Below are 18,579 nucleotides of genomic sequence, written 5' to 3' on the forward strand. Positions count from 1 at the left end.
TTGAAATTGGTCAAGGTCATACAACTAAGGAGTGGCAAATCCGCTGATTGCAGTTGCCCAGGCAGTGTGGTCCTGTGGCACAGGAGCATCTTCCAATACGCCACCACCCTTTATTCATTTATTCTTTCTTCCAACAAACATTAATTGAATCACTATTAGCTTTAAATAGTAACCTAGAGCAAATGGAATATAAACATATTCAACCTAACTATTATAAAGGAAATAATATCGAGCATCTACTGTAGACCGGACACTGTGCTTCGTGTGAAGGATCAAGCCATAAGTTACAAATTCCATTTCTGGGAGCACAAAATCTAGCAAGCAAGAAGGAGTACACGCATTCATTCAGTAAATACTTCATAGTACTAACTAAGTACCAGGCAAACTTCTAGGGGTTAAGACTACAGCAGCGAATAGACAGATGAAGCCCCAGCCCTGTGCAGTTTCCCTTCTGGAGGAAGGGCAGACAAATATTCGAGAAGTAAACAGTTGAGAAGATTTCACAGCAGACAACAAAGCAGGGTGGGAGGTGGAGAGTCAGAGGTGACGTTAGCTCAGAGTGGAGGGCAAACAGACCCCGTAGAGGTGCACTAGGAGGCACATTCCCTATTGTCCTTCCACCTGCCATTGCTGTGATCCCATTTTACCAGCTGTGTCCTTGTGCTTCTTGGCCCCTGGGTCTCAGAGGAGAGGTCGGGGGTTGGGGGGGCTGCTAGTTGTGAGGCTGTGCCCAGAGCGGGCTCGGCCCCGCTGATTGCAGTTGCCCGGGCAGTGCGGTCCTGTGGCACAGGAGCATCCCGGCTGCACGTCCTGCTCAGAGAGGGGAGCTGGTCCCCGGGATCCGAGACCCATCCCCGCACAGCTGTTCTCATGGGGTCACTGCACACTGTGCCCTGTGAGCTCCTCGGCAGGGCACACACACACGCAAACTCTGTGCGTATTTGGAAAGGAGATGTGAGTTTTACACAAGCTGTTGGAGTCGGTGCCTGTTCACCTGGGCCTTCCAGCCCGAGGACCAAAAGGATTAAGAATTGACCCTTGTCTGGGTTACTGTGTCACCAGTCTAGTGGCTCAATGGGAAGACGATGATGCACCTGCGCCGTCTTTGGTAGCGCCCGCCGTGCCCTCAAGCGTGCCCTCGATGAGACTATTAAAGTCGGCCGCCCCTGGGGTGCACGCTGTGACCTCAGGAACGAGCCTGTCTGCCCAGCTGCCGGGAGTGCTGCTGGCCCCTCCAGAAGGTCATGCCTACATCAATGTGTGACCAATGTGAGGGCACAGACATTTTGAAGGTCATCCCAGCATCCCAGAAAGGGCAGCTGAGACCACACTGCAGCTCACCTTCTCCCCTGGCCAGTCCTACACCTTCTCTTTCCCCCTCCCACCCCTGCAGGTACCATTCCCTAAACAAGGACCTGCACACCAAACCCCTTCAGAGTCTGATTCCTGAGGAACTCAACCGACTACAGTCAGCACATTTAGTGGGGAGACTGGGTTTGAATTCAGACTGGTTTTGAATCCAAGCTCTACCATTTACTAATTGTGTGACCTTGGACCTCTCTGACCCTTCGCTTCCAAATCTGTAAAATGGACATAATCATGCACATCTCATAGGGCAGCTGTGAGGGTTAAAATACGGAAAGCACTTAGCACAGTGACTGACATAATATCCAAATAAGTAGGGATTTTTTAAAAGAGGGGCACCTGGGTGGCTCAGCCGGTTGAGATCCGACTCTCAATTGTGGTTCAGGTCATGATCTCAGGGATGTGGGATGGAGCCCTGCGTTGGGCTCCACTCAGCAAGGAGTCTGCTCTCTCCATATGCCCCTCCCCCTGCATGCGCTCCCTCCCTCCCTCTGTGTGTGTGTGTGTGTGTGTGTGTGTGTGTAACATAATATAATTGTATATTATATATAAAATTTTATAGCTTTGCCCGTTAAGCCAGTTAAAGGCTGTGACTTAGCAGAGCCATTTTCTCTCTCTTCCTGTTTCCTCTTCCATGAAAAGATGGGTTTGGACTTGTGAATTATCGCTGACATTTCTTAAATACTCACTTAATCAGGTTCTGTGCAGAGCATTGTACTTTACTTATTCTTCCACATGAGCCTCCTACAATCATCTATCTTATTTTCTACCATCATCCCCGTTTCAAAGAGGCAAGCGGAGGCATCGCAAGGCTGAGAAATACGGCCCCAGACCTCAGTGGCTGAGAGCTGGAATAGGTCTAGAAGTTGGGTGGATGGACTTCAAAGCCCGTGGCTGCACCATGTCCCATTGCTTCCCACAATTAGATGATGGGCACGCTCCTGGCCAGCACTGACATTTTTTGGGATCATACGACTCTCTGGCTTAATGGAAAACATTTGCAGAAATGATCAACTGAATTCCATCAACCCACTGGCACAGCTGACGGCAAAGGACAGAGGCAAGGCGGACAAAGTTGATGGACCATAACTGCGTGGCCCGAAAGACTGGTCATGCAGCCGCTTCCATCACCTGGACTTCAGGCTGTGGCTATCCCTGAGCTCCAGCTGGCAGTGAGGAGAGGCGCTAGAAAGCCGGCCAGGGCCCACCGGAAGGAGGCATGTGTCTCAGCACCACCTTGCACCCTCCCAGCCGCAGGGCCACTCACAGCCCTCCGCACCTGCTGCTCCCAGGGGGCTCATGCTCAAGGGCTGGAGCATTTCCTAAGGGGCATTTTGAAGTGTCAGGTGAAATGAACTTAGAATGCAGGTACATATTTCCAAAGACTCGTACTCTGTGTTTTCCTCTGGTTTGCAATCCAAAGACTCTGTGTTTGGGCATGCAGGAGACGGGGAGACAGTCGTCATCCTACAGCAGCCTTCAGCGTCTGAGCAGACGATTCCTGCTAACCCCAAGCATCCTCTCTGGATTGGTTGTTGTGGGACTTTTAAGAAGCAACGGATGTTTTCTCTTATAAAGAAATGACATCTTTACTGTTTCACTTGTTTTAAAAAATGTACAAATTTTTCCCCAAAGAGTAAAATGGTACTCTATACACAGATGACACAACTGTCCCCATTTTCTCAAAATCGAGCTTGTCCATCGGCCAAGGCATCCCGCTCACAGCCCGAAAGGAGAGCCTTCGAACAGTTTGAAAGCTCACTGTGCAACTATGTAAAGCCCTTTAGGGTTGTGTGGGACCCAAAGTCCTCTATTTCTTGGCCCCTGTCCCCCACCCAGCCTCTCCTTGCCCCTTGCTGGCCCTGGGATCCTGAAGGACTTGTATCTCCCTGCATATGCGGGGCCAATGCACACCCTGGCCTTCTCTTCGTGCACCTCCCTTACCCAGGATGCTTCCTATTCCCACCTTGGCATCTGGCAAATGCTCCATCCTTCTTTATGACCCAGTGTGGCCATGATGCACCTGTGGTGTTTGCCCTGCCTGTCTGCGGTGAATTTGGGGGATGCTTCCTGAGGCCCCACTGTGGTAAGTGGCCCATCTCCTTCAATTTTGACTTCCTGTGCCTTTCTCCTGACCAGAAGGCAGGCTCCTATCTTTGCAGTCAAGACTTCCGACCTCCACACAGTGCCTTTTCTGGAATTTAAGTGAAAATTCAGAATCCATTACCCCAAAAGTGGCTGGCATACATATAGTCACTGAATTGAACCACATTGAAGTGAAAGATTAGCTGTTTTTCCCTAAAATATTTCTCTAACTTGCCCACCCTTGAGCTCGCTGCCACTTTCCTCCTCACCCACCCCCAAGAGATCCTACCAAGGTTGAGTGCCACACCCAATACCAAGTCTCCTGCCAGCTCCACGCTCCAGTGCAAGCTTTTCTGTACTGCTCATCTGTCTCACCTCACCGCATGGAAATGTCTCCAATGTCTGCATGCCCCAGGCTGTTTCGTGCCCCTGGGCCTTTGCACACACAACCCACTCTCTCTGAAGGAAAGGCTTTCTGAAACTTGGCCAGTTGACAAACTCCTGACATCTTCAAACCAGCTAGTGTGTTAGAAACCTCCCTGGTGCTCTAGTACATGGTATGTACCCCAGACAGATGTCTGAGAGTTCAGAAGTCACCTTCACCCTCACACCATCCCCACTGACCAATTGGTGTCTCAGAATCCCCTCTTCAAAGAGGCTTTAAATGGGTGGCTGAATAACGCTGACTCGTCACAAAAAACAAGGCCAAGCATAGATGTCCAGACAAGTCTAGGACTGGAAGTCTATCTCTGTCACCCTTTCCAGAAACTCAAACTAACCAGATATTCTTATCTAACTCAGAGGGGGGCCAAATGCATGGGGGTTCAAATCCCAGGTGTTAATTTAACCTCTGGGACCCTCCGCTCCCTTATTTGAAAGACAGAACTTACTACCATCTAAATTTCTTAGGAGCATTAAATGATTTGTAAAATGTTTGGTGCTTAGTAAATATTTCCTTTTCTCCCAGAACAGAAAGTGTATAAAGATGAGCATTTTACATATACATGGTGCTTACACACGTGTGCACACACACACACACGCACACACAATCCATGTCAGAATCATGTTGACATACCCCCCTGATGCCCACCAGGGGAACACGCCCAGACTCCTAATTCCAATTTGAGAACTCTAAGCACAGATGGAATGTGAGCTCTGACATCCCTCCCGCCTCCAAATCCCACTCGTCAAAATCACACTTGTTGAAAAATACTGTGACACGTCACTCTGCCTTGGAAAGCTCCACTCAGATCCCCAGCCTGCATGCGTGAAGGGGGAAGCGAAATTCTACCTCCTTTTCTTTCTTGTGTTGGTCATTCAAGTGCCAGGAATACAAATTATCACAAAACCAGAGTGGAGGCACTCTCGTCACCTGGAGGCAGCCGTGCTCTGATTTGCTCATATTGCACAGTATGCATTTGACGTTCAGAGTGGGAAACCAACTCTTGCTAGCCAGGATGCCTCTGGCAACAACTGCTGGAGACCAGTTTGGCAACACAAACCTAGAGTCTTAAAATACAAAGTTGTCAAACCCAGTCATTGTGCTTTGGAGAATGTGCCCCCGGGAAGTAACCTAGACGTTGGGAAGAGCTTTATGTACTCAGGGATTCATTGTGGTATTTCCATAATGGTGAAGAGTCATAAACAATCAAATATCCAAAAATAGAGGAATGAGTTAGTAAAGGGCAGTGTGTCTACCTGGTGGAGTAATACGGAAACCATTGCTGGTAACACTGACCTGTCTTTACCTGCTTCTTTCTCACCAGACGGGGAGCATAGTGACGGTAGGAATGTGGACAGAGGAACGAACGAATGAATGAATGAATGAACATATACATGCATGAACGAGCATATGCATGCATGAATGCATGACTTAGAGAGATCTGTAACAATTTGGAAACACACACACAATGCTCTATTAGATAAAAACAAAAGAGTAACATTGTAGAGAGATTACAACTGCTTCAAACCACAGAATAAGCCTAAAGAGATTAGAAGCAAATAAAACAATGTTTGAACCGACATTACTTCTATGTAACTCTGTGATTTTTTTCTCTATATTTCTGCATTGTTTGAATTTTCTATAACTAACTGATATTAAAAGAGGACCTGTCTCCTGAGATTTATGTGAAGATCAAATGCTTAGTGCAGTGCTGAGGACAAAATGGAGCCTTCACCAAATGCTGAAAAGTTTCAAAAAAGACTATATTCTCACATCTAATTAAATGCAGCACATTTCTCTTCTCTCCCTCCTACAAAATGAAGTAAAGGGATTTAAAATGACTAAACCCGCAAAAGATAACACACAAAAACAAGAATGAGCAAACAGCAGATAAAGGAACTGAACACATTTTCAATGAGGAGAAGAGGGAGGTGTGTTGACGGACCTGTCAGCGAGGAGGAGTTAATACTCCGGGTGCCTGCAGAGCAGAGTACGGACTGACCTGCCTGCTCCACGGGCACCCCAGGAAGCCCAAGAAGGTACCATGGAAGGCAGGGGTGGAACATGGGGCTGAAACAGGAGGGTCAGCCGCCCACACACGGGGATTGCTAATGGGAATAAGAGGTCGCTCTTGCACTTCCGGGCTCCCCAGTGAGCCCTATGTACGTGGATGGAATAAGTAATACTCTTGTTTCGACCTCAAGTCTTGACATTACTACATGTTGCAGATGAAGGGGAACTCTGGAAAGGGCGATAAAAGAGAACCCCAAGTCTTCCCCCATTCAAGGCAGGGACTCAACAGTCGCTTCCAAGACGGACAAATCAAGGAATAGCAGGATCCCTGTGTTATTTAGAAATGGAGAGGCCAGAATGAGAAAAACCAGCTGTAAAAGTTAAATGTGGTAGCCTCTGGAAGCAGAAATGGCAGGGGGTAGAGGTGAGGCAAGGAACCAGTTGGGTTTTTTTAAAACCATAAATCTTTGGGGACAATTTGATTATTCCAATTGCTTTTACATTATCTTGATAAAAGTCGGTATCAACCTTGACCAGAGTCTGGCTGGGATATATATTCACTGCTTGGCCTTGGGTGTGTTAACCAACCCTAAGCGCCCCCGTCCACCATCCATGACTTGGCAAATGGTGACTCCCACCTCCCAGCATTTCAAAAAGCTGCCACCAGATCATACACATATGGTGCTTGCACCCAAAATCCTAGACATAAAGTCTTCAAGTGTTTAGACACAGATATAATTCTGTATAGAATGTGCAGGAAAAAATACCCATGTGTGCATATATTCTCCAAAGTTAGCTCTTTGCACTGGGTGGAAGAAACTCACAACCCGGGTTGTTGAGGATGTTTGTACTTTTAGCCACAGCCTTGGCCAAGTGATTCCCTCCTACACAAGCTATATTCTGTCTCTTCAGCCAGGACTATAATGACAGGTTATAGTCTGAAGCACCGCAGACATCATGTCACAGGACAGGAATTAATGTTGTCGCTTGGGCCCTTGCAGTCATTTCCTGACTTAGGGAAGGCAGAATAAGGATGTGCGTCGAGGCCCACGCTCGCCTGCCCTGAGCCCAGCTCACCGCCCTCCAGAACCGGCCCAGTGCGCCCCACCGCCCCGCACTTCCTGCTGCCTCGTGACCAGACAGGACATGCAGTGGTGGGGCCGTGTGCCATGTGCAGGCTGGGGAGGCAGCTTCAGTCCGGGCCATGCTCCCGGGGGTGGTGCCCTGCTTCAGACGGCCCTGTGCCACCCAGTGGGCTGAGGGCTGAGAGCCCCCTCTCCTCTGCATTAAGAAATAGCTAGTTCTATCCTTTGGGGCCCTAAGTGCCACCATTCTCAACATTGCCCCAGGACGGTACAGGTCTAGTCATTCTTGGACCGGGGGAGAACAATCCTTGGAATGAAAAGTGCAGGAACCAGACGAAACCCTCCTCTGCTTCCAGTGGATTGCACTATTCAGCCAAGGCATTGATTCTCCGGGAGCCGGTTTTCTCATCTGTGAAATGGGCGTGGTGCCGGCATTGCCCTATCTATGCTTGTGTGCGGTTGACAGGAGCTTGAATTAATGAAGGCGAGAGGGCCGTGCGAGCTATCCACCACTGAGCAAAACTAAAGGGAAGAGGAGGAGAAGGGAGAGTGAGGTGGCTCCCTCATCAGAGGGGTGGAAAAGACCATGTGCTTACCTTTCTCCGGGAGGGAAGGCAGAACCACCGAGGGGCAAAAACTGGGAGCATCATTCTGAGCAACTGAAAAGAAGAAGAGGCAGCCTTTTAGCTCCCCTACACCCTCAAAGGCATTAACAGGGGTTCATGGTGGTGATGGCGAAATTGGACCTGGAAGGCAGGCAGGCTGTCACCCTGAATCGGTCAGGATGGCCTAGGTTGGGGTGAGGTGACAATCACATCTCAGTGGCTTAAAACCACCACCACGCAGGAGAGTCTGTCCCTCACACCCAGTGTCCACTGCAGGTGGGCTGGGGCTTGGCTCTGTGTCATCCGCCCTGGGGCCCCACGTGGAGCAGGGCTCCACCATGCCCCTGGCTTCCACAACACTGCAGCAGGGAAAGAGAACACAGCAAACTTCGCTCTTGCTCTATGGCTTCTGCCTACAAGGGACACACCTCATGTGCACACACGTCACTGACCAAAGCCAGCAGCGAGGCTGGGGGTGAGCAGGTGCAGTCCTGCCACATTCCGGGGACAGGTGGGGGACAGCACACGTGCTGATGGCCATCACTTTCTGACTCTGTTCACTTGGGTAAGGCACTTAACCCCTCTGAGCCTATTTCCACATGTGCACGATGAGGATAATACAATCTACCTTGAGAATGACCTTGGGATGACAGGAGACTATGCAGTGCCAGGCACGGGGTAGGAGTTCAGTAAGTGGTGGGTATTCGTGGTGCGCAGCATGGTGGGGTGGACAGAGCATGGACTCGGAGCACAGACAGACCTGACCTGAATCTCCGTGTACCACTTAGAAACAGTGTGGAGGGACAAGTCATCTGCCTTTTCTAGACCTAGTTTCAGCATTGACAAAAGGAGGATGTTGTAAAAAATTAAATGAGAAAGGGGCGCCTGGGTGGCTCAGTTGGTTGAGCGACTGCCTTCGGCTCAGGTCATGATCCCGGAGTCCCGGGATCAAGTCCCACATCGGGCTCCCTGCTCGGCGGGGAGCCTGCTTCTCCCTCTGACCCTCCCCCCCTCTCATGTACTCTCTCTCTCTCTCATTCTCGCTCTCTCAAATAAATAAATAAATCTTTAAAAAAAAAAAAATTAAATGAGAAACCAGGCGTACTGAGTAGGTGATCCGTAAGTGCTAACTATCTTCTTCCCCTCACTCTCCCCGTACTGAACAGATCTAAGCTCCATCAGTATTTTCTCCCAGTGGCCCAAACTAAGGAGTGCACACAGAATCTCCTCGCTTGCCCAGCTGCAGGGGGCGTGGTCAGCAGTCAAGGGCGGGGCTCTGGGGTCAGCTGCCCAGGGCAACATTGGCTTGGACGCTTCCCTCTGTGTGACCTTGACAAGTTATCTCACCTCCCTATTCTCAGTGTCCTTGTCGGTAAAATAGAGGTTGCAACAATATGTATGTCAGACCTGTAAGGTTTAGATGAGTTGCTACGTGTAAAGCTTTGGCTTACAGTAGGCACTCAATAAATGCTGGCCGTTATTCGCTCTTGACATTGCCCTTCCACAGGGACACACTTTGCCACGTTGTGTCCGTTGTCCTCGTCTGCCTCCACGACAAGCCTCAGATTAGAGTCATGCTCTGTTCTGGCCCCTACAGGGCCGCCCCTCCGCTGCCTTCTTCACTTTGGTCAGGTGAGCTATGACCCAGCCGTTCTCAGTTCTAGAACCTCCAGTTGTACTGTATTTTTTTTTTTTTTTCATGGCTCCACCTGCCTGGAAACACCTGCTCCCTCCAGGCATCATTCTAAGGCTCTGGTTCCCAGGCTTGGTAGCAACACCGAGCCGGCCCCACCCCCACAGTGTCTGATTCAGCAGGTCCTGGATGGGGCCTGTGATCTGGCATTTCTAACAAGTGATCAGGTGATGCTGGCCCAAGGACACACTTTGGGAATGACTGAGCTCTGGTTTCTGTCAACCAAGATTCTGTGAGCTCCTCAGGCGACATTCAGAACTACTAACCACCGTCATGCGCCATTACACCCAGCGGGCCAGCTTGGTTTGTTTGTTGAAATATTTGTCTTTCCTGGAAGAGAGTGGTTCTCAGAGCAAAGGTCCTGAGAGTTAGTGCAGTCTTCAGAGAACCATTAGACCATCCGTATCAAGGGCATTCAAATGTTCTCACCCTCGGACCCAGTAACTCTGTTTCTGGAAATGCATCTTGAAATTCAAAGTAAGCGCAGCCTGCAAAGGAGATGTTTATGCAAGTGTGTTGTATTATATTGTGTTGTGCTGTGTCGTGTTGTAGTGTAAAGAATACATATGGGATACATATAGTACGCAGTGTATTTTATTGTACTAACGGATCACCGGAAACTATATAAACGTCTCACATCACAGAAGCCTTAGGTGAGTCAGAGCTCATTCTGGGGAGCCCTGCCATGCAGCTCATCTCAGCAGAGAACGGGTCATGTGACTCCACTGCCGTTGCTTTCCTTACCTTTCCTCACCTTCTGGCAGTACTTCTTAATAGGGTTGTGCCTTTGGGATGAGGCAGAGAGCAAGTCGGTAGCCTACAATCGCCGTGGTGGGGACATTTACACCACGACAAGTGGCATCCACCACGAATCAGGGCTTCCCCTCACCCTTGCCACCTGTGCAACACTGGCCAGCACAGCACAGAACGGGGGTGACAACAGGCCCTGCCTCATCGGGTTGCTTGGGGACTAAAGAAGATGTTGCTGCAAAATGCCAGCCCGGTGCCTAGAGGCAGCTTGGTGCAGAGTACCAGGCAGGAGCTGGGGGCAGGAGGCGAGTGAGGATGAAGAGTGGACCGTTGTGTACCCCACCTACATGTCTAATTATGCCTTCGACGAGGACTGCACGGAGGCATAATTAGAAGGGCTTTTCATTTCCTTCCCAGGTTATGTTCCTATATCTAGAATTGCTACAAGGTCCAAGTGCATTTGCTTAGCAGAGGGCAGGAACCATGTGGCTTTGATTGTTTTTTGGCTTTCTTTTTTTTTAGAAGCGACATTTGACTTTATAAACAAACCAGAGACCCTGCCCCACTTGCAGGGCATGCACAGCTGCAGAAAGAATGGGCAGCCCTAGTTGTCTTCAAAGAGCAAAAGGAAGGTACCAATGCCCCAGAGGCCCGCCCCTTCCAGAAAACCCTGGGCTCTGGGGCTCTGCCTGACCACAGAGCAGGGCCCCACTACTCCCACCCTGGATGCTAAGAATGCTTGCTCTCTGGGTCCTACTGCCGGGAAGGGGCTGCAAACAGCCTCATTTGCATACACAGTTGCTCAGCATGAGCCTCAGCTCTGAGCTGATACATGGAACTTTCTGTTCACTGTGGACAGCAAAATCAGATAGGGTATTGCCGTGGGCTCTCTGGGGTCCGCTCTTGGCGCTCCCTGCTCCCGGGTCCCAGGAGGCTAAGCTCTGGCCTTTGCTCTGCGAGCAGCCTGGTGCAGACTGCCCCATTACCTGCGAGCAGGTCTCTGAAGGCCTGAGGGCTGTGAGGGCCAGACCATGGCGCACCCCACCTCCACGGCCTGCTGCCTGTCCCCACACGGCGGCCACCGCTCCCTTCAGCCAGCTCTCCTTCATCTACATCCAGACTTGCCCTGGAACCTCTTTTGCATAACCCTTCCTGTGCTCCAGAAGCAGCCCCCCCCCCCCAGGTGGATCCCGCCACAGGAACACTGGCCACATCCCTGAGTAGCTCTCTGATTACACAGAGAATAATTATCTCCTCACGAGGGGAGAGGAATGGAGCCAGCTTCACAGGGGGAACTAAATTCGTACAGGGGGAAAGCACTCTAGAGTTGGTTGTGACACAGTTAGGGCTGAAGAGGTGTTCTGTTTCTCTCACATCTGCCTCCTCGGCCCAGTTGATCCCTCTGTAGGCAGCACCTTCTGCCTCTCGTGTTCCCACAGCGCTTGATGTGCGGTAGGAACTCAGTGAGTATCACTTCCTTTCTCTTTCCTCGGGGCTAGTTCTTCAGAAACAGGACCCATGTTATGCCTCTTGTCTCTGGCTCTCAGCCTGGAGCCTGGTCAGGGCCCTGTGGTAAACGCTCAGTATAGATGTCAGTACACCAAATGGCCAAGCCATGGCTCAGAGTCAAGGGCAAAGTCTATTAGGGAAATTCCTGCAAAGAATTTTTCTGTAAAAACTAATGCTTCATGTGCCAGGACTGACAGAGAGGGGAAGATTGGGGTCCCAGGCACCCTTTAAGGCACAGGCAGGCAAATGACAGAGCCAGAACTCAGACCTAGTTCCTTGTGACTGACTCAGTCTTTATGGAATACAGTTGGGTGAATAAGACACGATTCCTGGGTGAGCTGGGGCAAGTGACTTAACCTCCCCGGACCTCCCTTTCATCTAACAGTGGTTGTGAGGATTAGACAAGCTAATGCTTCTGAATGTTTTATCCAGCCAGCCATACCAGAAGAGTCCAATGAATGCAGGCTGGATTGGTAACACCAGAGTCCCTGGGCATGGTCCATGCTCAGTCAGTGTCCACGGAAAGAGAGTACCACTGGGAATTTTTAATCCCCTGGCCTGGAGTTTCTGGACAGAACTCTGAGTCCCCAGCCTGACCCCACAAAATATATATTGGAAAAAGCTAGTGGTCTGTGCCGTCAGATGAAAAGAAACAGAACAGATGGAACGAGTCGGGACAATGAGCACCTTGTGTTCTTTGCCTTGCCAACTCCTGCCATGATGTTGTAACACTCTGGTCTGATTCCCATGATCTTTCTGAACAAATGACTTATTTCTTAAGCTTCTTTTTACCCAACTCTGCCCTGAGCAATATGAAGACAGAAAATGACATTTTTCAGTCTTTGGTGGGATGAGGAAATGGGAAGAGGGATGGGAAGAGAGATGGGCAGAGAGGTTTTGGAGGGTAAGAGTTCTGTTTCGAAGCCCCCTCAATACCCATAGCTAGCCTCGGGTCTCCTGCTGGGCCACCATACTCAGCAGGCACTCACTTCTCCCCTGCCCCTGTGAGTTAGTGAAAGCCTATATGGCACATTCTTCTCTAAATAGAAACCCAGTGAGGCTCTTTCATCATACAACCCTAATGTCTTTCCTAAAATAAATCAAGATGTTAAAATAAAATTAAAAGCATAACCTTAACCCTGAGTGAATTCAGATCAAGGATCAGTCACAGGATGCTCAAGGTAGACATCAGCAGGGAAGATTCCATTCAGCCTGCTAATAATTAACTTGAAATAAATCTCACCTGAAGCCAAGGAATGCCTCTGGGATTAGTAGGCTCATGAACAAGGACCAAGAGCCAGATTCCACCAAGAAGCCCACCCCTGGCCCCTCAAGTTGGATATGGCTCTGGAACCAGAGGCCAAACCACTGACTGTTTTGGTCTGTTAGCTTATTAGTCAGTTTTATTTTACTTTTTTCAATGTATTAGTCAATTGCTTATTAGTTAATTGAGTTAGGAGAAAACCAGTCAAAGGGTCTGGACACTTTCCCATCTGATCATTCATGGGATATCAAAGACCTGCCAGGCAACATGGAAATGGAGGAAAGTCGAGTTTGGGGTTGTGAGCTCTGGGCTTGCAACCTGACTCTCACTGTGTGGTTTGGTTGAGTAGCTTCAACTTTCTATGCCATCATCTCTTCATCTCGAAAAGGAGGAAATAATGCCTACTCCACAGGCCGTCATGCTTAGTGAATTATACACCCATGGAGAAACGCCAGCACGAGTAGGGACACATCACCCATGTGGACACACAGCAGATGCATGGGTCCTATCGGTTCTCCTCTCCTTCCCTCCTTTGGGCAACGTGTTGTGTTGGGAGACATGAAGAGTGCAGAGATCAAAGCTATGGATCTCTAAGTTTCCTTCAAGCCAGACATCCCATGACTCTCATTTCCAGGGCAGGTGCCCCAGCAGGGCCAGCATCTGTCCTATCATCAACTCTGAAACTAAGGAGGAAGCCACTAGTAGGAGAGATTGGAGATAATGAACCTCAGCTCAGCCTCTTCAATGGACACCTACTCAGACAGGGTTTTCAATCTCTTTGTATCTGAGACATCTTTATGAACTTGCTTCTGGGACACAAGGGGAGGATGACCAGTCTCCATGCAGCTCCCCGCTGTACCTCAGGTGTACCCATACCCATACACACTGGACGGTAGGAGCCGATAGGGCCGGAGTGAGTCTCCCTCATGGTTTTACCAACGGAGAAATGGAGGAAAAGGAAGACTTTTCCAAAGACAAACCTACAGTAGATGGCAGATCTGGGAAGATACTACTATCTCTTCATTTGAGTACAGGAGCTTCTCCATCACACCATGCAGACCATTCATTCATTCATTCATTCACCAATTTCAAATTGAGCTCCTAAAACGTGCTGGCATATAATCAGCACAGGTGTGTGAGGTACCCACACTGACACAACACTGCCTTGACCCTGACATCCCACCTCCACCTATGTGGTCAAATGTACATTGCCCCCTTCTCCCTCCCTGAAACTGTCATGTGTCCCATTATCCTGATTAACTGACGAGTTTCAAAAAACTAGGGACCTTGGCAGAGGGCACAGCTGTTGGTTTCCCCTGGCCAGCAGCATCATCTTAACTATACTTTGGGGACCCTCCTCTCCCTCAGTGCATCCAATCTTGCTGGGACTGTCACCCAAGCCTCCCCACCCTCCCTCTGGCAGTGGGAGAATGCATAGCCCAAGCTGGGCCAAACTCTCTCCCTTGAATTTAAAGCTTGACTATAACCACCAAAACCTGATGTTGGAGACGTGTCCATCCCTTCCTGCTGAATACATTCATGTCACTGACCTAGCGAGACCTAGTGAGTCATCTTTCCTTTGAGTCTATCAGCAGACTTTTCTAATAAATTCCTTTCCTGCTTACATTGAATAGAATCAGTTTCTGTCACTTGTACCCAATGAATCCCGGCTAATCTACTTCCCAGCCCAAGGACATCATCCTAATATGCGGTTGGGAAATGGATGACTAAAGATGCCACACAGCTGTTTGGGACGGGTCACTCACCAGGTTTCTGGTACCATCCAAAGGGATAGGTGCGGACCTCCGTGTCAGAGGAGCCACACTCCAAAATGCGCCAGGCTCCTCCGTTTTCCTCAGTGCATGTCTGAAGTCCCAGGCTGTTCAGAGTTAGGCATGTCACCTCTCCTCCTGGAGCAAAGAGGAACCAGGATGAGGAAAACAATCATGATGGAAGATTGTATCTGAATGAGAGAAATTCTGCAAACTCATTCGCCAGTAGATATTTGGGGTACTCTACTGCATTCTAGGCGGGATCTTAGCCACTGATGAAAAATGTGGTACTGCAATGAGCTTCTGGTCTAAGAGCACAGGGTTGGAGGCAGCTAATCCTCCTGGGGCACCTGTCACATGCCCAGGACTGGGCTAGGGCTCTGTTTGCATCATATCACTTGATCCTCATGCAACAGCATGAGGGGGATAGCATATGTATTCCTATTTGCAGATGAGGGATGCTGAGGCTCTTTGATTAAGTGGCTTTTCCAAGATCTCACCCCTAGGAAGTGACTGAATCAAGTTTTCAACTCAGGTCATATGGATGGATCCAGAGTTCATCCCACCCAGCTGCCTGAGCTGAGTCTTAGATGAGACAGGAGTATGGAAGGAGGCCATTTCAGCCGGGCAGAAGTGCTGTGAAAAGGTGCCCAGCTAGTGGGCCAGGAGCTGTCCCAGCTATCCCAGTGATTAGCAACCTCCCCTCTCCCCGCCCCCACTTCCCATCTGTGAACAAGGATCACACCCCCCCCCATCCAGCACAAGAAGACCAGAGGTGTGAGCATGCTCTTCAGGCTGCAAAGAGCTGCACACAGGCAGGCAGAATTATTATCACTATTACCTTTTAACTGGGAAACATTGAGAAAGCCAAAGCCGGTGCAGCACGGGTCCGCATCACACAGCTGTTCACATTCGAAGAAGCTGGCGTGAGAACAGAAAGAGAGGGCAAGAGGATATGTGCGGGTGGCCCACGACCTACTGAGTTACGGTCATTCTTACTTCTAGGGGCTCCTTTCTTCATGATTACCGAAAGTGGGAGTGCTTTGGCCAGTATGCATGAGTGGATTCCTAGCTTTGAAGTTCCTTCTGAAAACAGAATTCGACTCTTTCCTCCTTCATTTATTGGTTCATTCATCCATCAAGCATTTATTCTCTGCCTGTTATGTGCCAGTCTCTAAGCCAAGCTCACCTAGCGTCCTGAATATGCCCCTACAATCCTTTCAGATTGGGAGAAAGTCCAGCTTTGGGCTCTGGGAAAAGGAAGAGGTGGTAGGGAAGGCGTATTCAGAAATGGGGGATTCCATGGGCGTATGGCTGGAGTGATCCAGCCAGGTGTCTGTTGGCAAATACCTGCACTTGTCCCCTGACCCAGCCTCCTTCAATGTCCGCTCTGCAATGTCGGCTAATCACACTCCAAGAACGTGCCCCTGTTTGCTGGGTCAGCACATCCAGGCCCCATCCCAGGACCTACTTTCCTTAATAACTCGGTGTGGCTGCTAGACCCCAACCTCAGCTTCTAGGACCAGCCTTGGAGAAACGTAGTGGCTCCAAGCCAGTGCTCCTGGACTCCGTTCTAATTTCTCTCACCCTGATCGAATGTCCCAGTTCTGATCACATCACTCATTCCTGACTCCTGAGAGCTCACTCAACCCCTCAGCTCCTTTTCGGGGTGGGGACCCTGCCTCGTTCTTGCCATTCTCCTGCCCTGTCTTAGGAGCCCCTGAACCCAAGTCACATCCCAGTGGATAAAGCCTCCATGTCCTGGGCAGTTTTTTCCAGTGCTGACTGCATCTCTGCCCTGATGCCTGTGGACCACTTGCCCCATGGTTCCCTCTCCCAGAGTCCTGCCCATCCGCCCACCGGCCCACCCATCACTTTGGTCTCCTTCCTTGGAAGCCCAATGCTAAACTCCAGCCTGGATGAGGTGCTTTCCCATGGAACCACCCTTCTCTGAGTCCCCAGCACCAGGATCAGGCCGATCCCTGGTTCCACCCCTCCTTCTCTAACCCTGTCCCATCATCACAGGTGGTGCCCCGCCAAATCTCAAGACAATCTATCCTGTAGCATCTTTTTAAGTTCATTTTCAGAAGCAGATCTTCAACACTAGCAACATGACACACTTTCATAAATCAACAACACTTCATAGACCAATAGATCATAGACCAATAAAGGCAAAGTCTAAGAAGGTGAAGAGTGAGCTGTACACACAGAAATACAGGAGGAGAGAGGCAAAATTCCATTGGATCTACCCAGGACCATCTCAGGGGCAGTTGGGATCTTCAGACCAGAGGCCACAGGACTGTAAAAACTTTGTGAACTCTGTGAATGATCTCCCCTGCTCCCACTCCCATGTCAGACTTTTCCACTGGTATATGGTAGCTCCCTCACAGGGAGAGGTCATAGTTAATTCATAAAACATAGCACATGCCTATTGGGTAAAGGCTGGCTAGCTGGATGGATGGATGGATGGATGATGGATAAATGGATGGATGGGTGGGTGGATGACTCTCGAATGACTCTCGAATTCTAAAGTAGAAAAGAATCACCAGGAGGAGAATCTTACTGAAAATTCAGATTCTTGAGTCCCATCCCAGGAAATGCTGATTCAGTAAGTCCAGGGAAGGACCCAGGAATGTGGTTTGTAAAAAGTCCTCTTGGTGATTCTGATGGGTGAGATCCATAGACTGGGCTGACAGAAATGTCACTTTCAATTAAAACATCTAAATCACAGCTAACTAGCTAAATATAACATATTTTTAAAAATAATAAGTCAAATTAAAAGTCCTTATAAGTTTGTGATCCTGTTAAAAGTTCAACCGGCTCTCTAGATTCTGCATACAGCACAGTAAGTCTTGGCTGATCCAGTTAATTACAGTGCTTGATAATTGTTACTAATTAATAAGACATGGGTCAGTGTTTCCCTTTTGTGTCAGCTGACTTGACATTCAGGGCTAAATTTTGTGTTTCGTATCAGTAACTTAGCCACGGTTTTTAGGTATGGTCACCTCCTCATGACCTTTTCACTCTTTGCTTTGGGTTTGCAGTTTTTTAGGTATGTGCCTTTAACTTAGATTAAGTCACTGTCTTTATGGACGTAGAAAAATCTTAATAATAAATACTTGAAGGGACGGATGTAGCTTACCCATTGGAAATGGATTTTTCAGACATGGGCACTTTGTTTCTAATGGAAATCCCCGTCAGTGTTTGGAACGGCAAGCGAGTGTAGAAGTTCTTCACTTTATCTCTCAGTAAAACTACACAGGGGGAAGAAAGAAATTATATTATTTAGGGAGAAATTTGTTGTATCCATGAAAATATGAGGGTAAGGGTGTACACACCAGATTGAGAGCTTCCAATTAAAGATGGCATATTAAACTCACACACTTCTGCTCTCCTCCCAAATCTCACTAAAATAACAGTAAGGGGAATCTTGTAAAGGCTCACACCCACAAGGATAAAGAAAATAGAAGAAGGTATGGAGCAACGAAGTTCTGGAATCTAGAAAGCACACAGAGGAGTAAGAAGTTGACTTTGTAGACCTAAGAAAGCTGAATTCTCAACTTTTCTGTGGGAAGAAGAAGAAACAACCCTATCCACCTTCTGGAATCCCCAAAAGTTTAAGTATTGGCATCATTGGGATAAAGGTGGACTAAACCAGGATAGGCTGGAAATCTCTTTAAGAAGCAATGGGGTCTCCAGATGGCTTCTTCTTTTTTGCATAGTGGACGAGTGCCCTCTCCCCACCATAGAAGAAGGTGGAAGGTTTATTCTCTGGAGAGGACAAAAAAGAGAGGATCTCTTGGGTGTACCAAGTGGAGTTGATGGTGGGAGTCATACACTGAAACTAGGGGATTCTTTCGAGTTCATCCACATGATGAAGGTTGAGACTTTCATCTTCCAATCTTATTTGGCATCCAAACCAATTACAGCCAGGTTCATGACCCCGGGCCAGATATTATAAGATTCCTGCACAGGAAGGACCTAAAAATAATGACC

General features: G+C 48.9%; 1 protein-coding gene across 1 annotated transcript in view; it reads right to left on the bottom strand.

Moving 5' to 3' along the window:
- LOC118534997 (thyroglobulin) overlaps window positions 1-18,579 on the bottom strand; it is a 104,993-nt gene that overhangs the window by 34,089 nt on the left and 52,325 nt on the right. Inside the window, exons 15-18 of the mRNA XM_036091135.2 lie at window positions 17,726-17,837; window positions 15,425-15,504; window positions 14,578-14,721; window positions 7,587-7,649 (exon numbers count right to left, since the gene is read on the bottom strand). Coding sequence (XP_035947028.2) covers window positions 7,587-7,649; window positions 14,578-14,721; window positions 15,425-15,504; window positions 17,726-17,837 — 399 coding nt within the window. The remainder of the gene's footprint in view (window positions 1-7,586; window positions 7,650-14,577; window positions 14,722-15,424; window positions 15,505-17,725; window positions 17,838-18,579) is intronic.

This window comes from Halichoerus grypus, chromosome 5 (genome assembly GCF_964656455.1).
Source record: "Halichoerus grypus chromosome 5, mHalGry1.hap1.1, whole genome shotgun sequence".
Lineage (NCBI taxonomy): Eukaryota > Metazoa > Chordata > Mammalia > Carnivora > Phocidae > Halichoerus > Halichoerus grypus.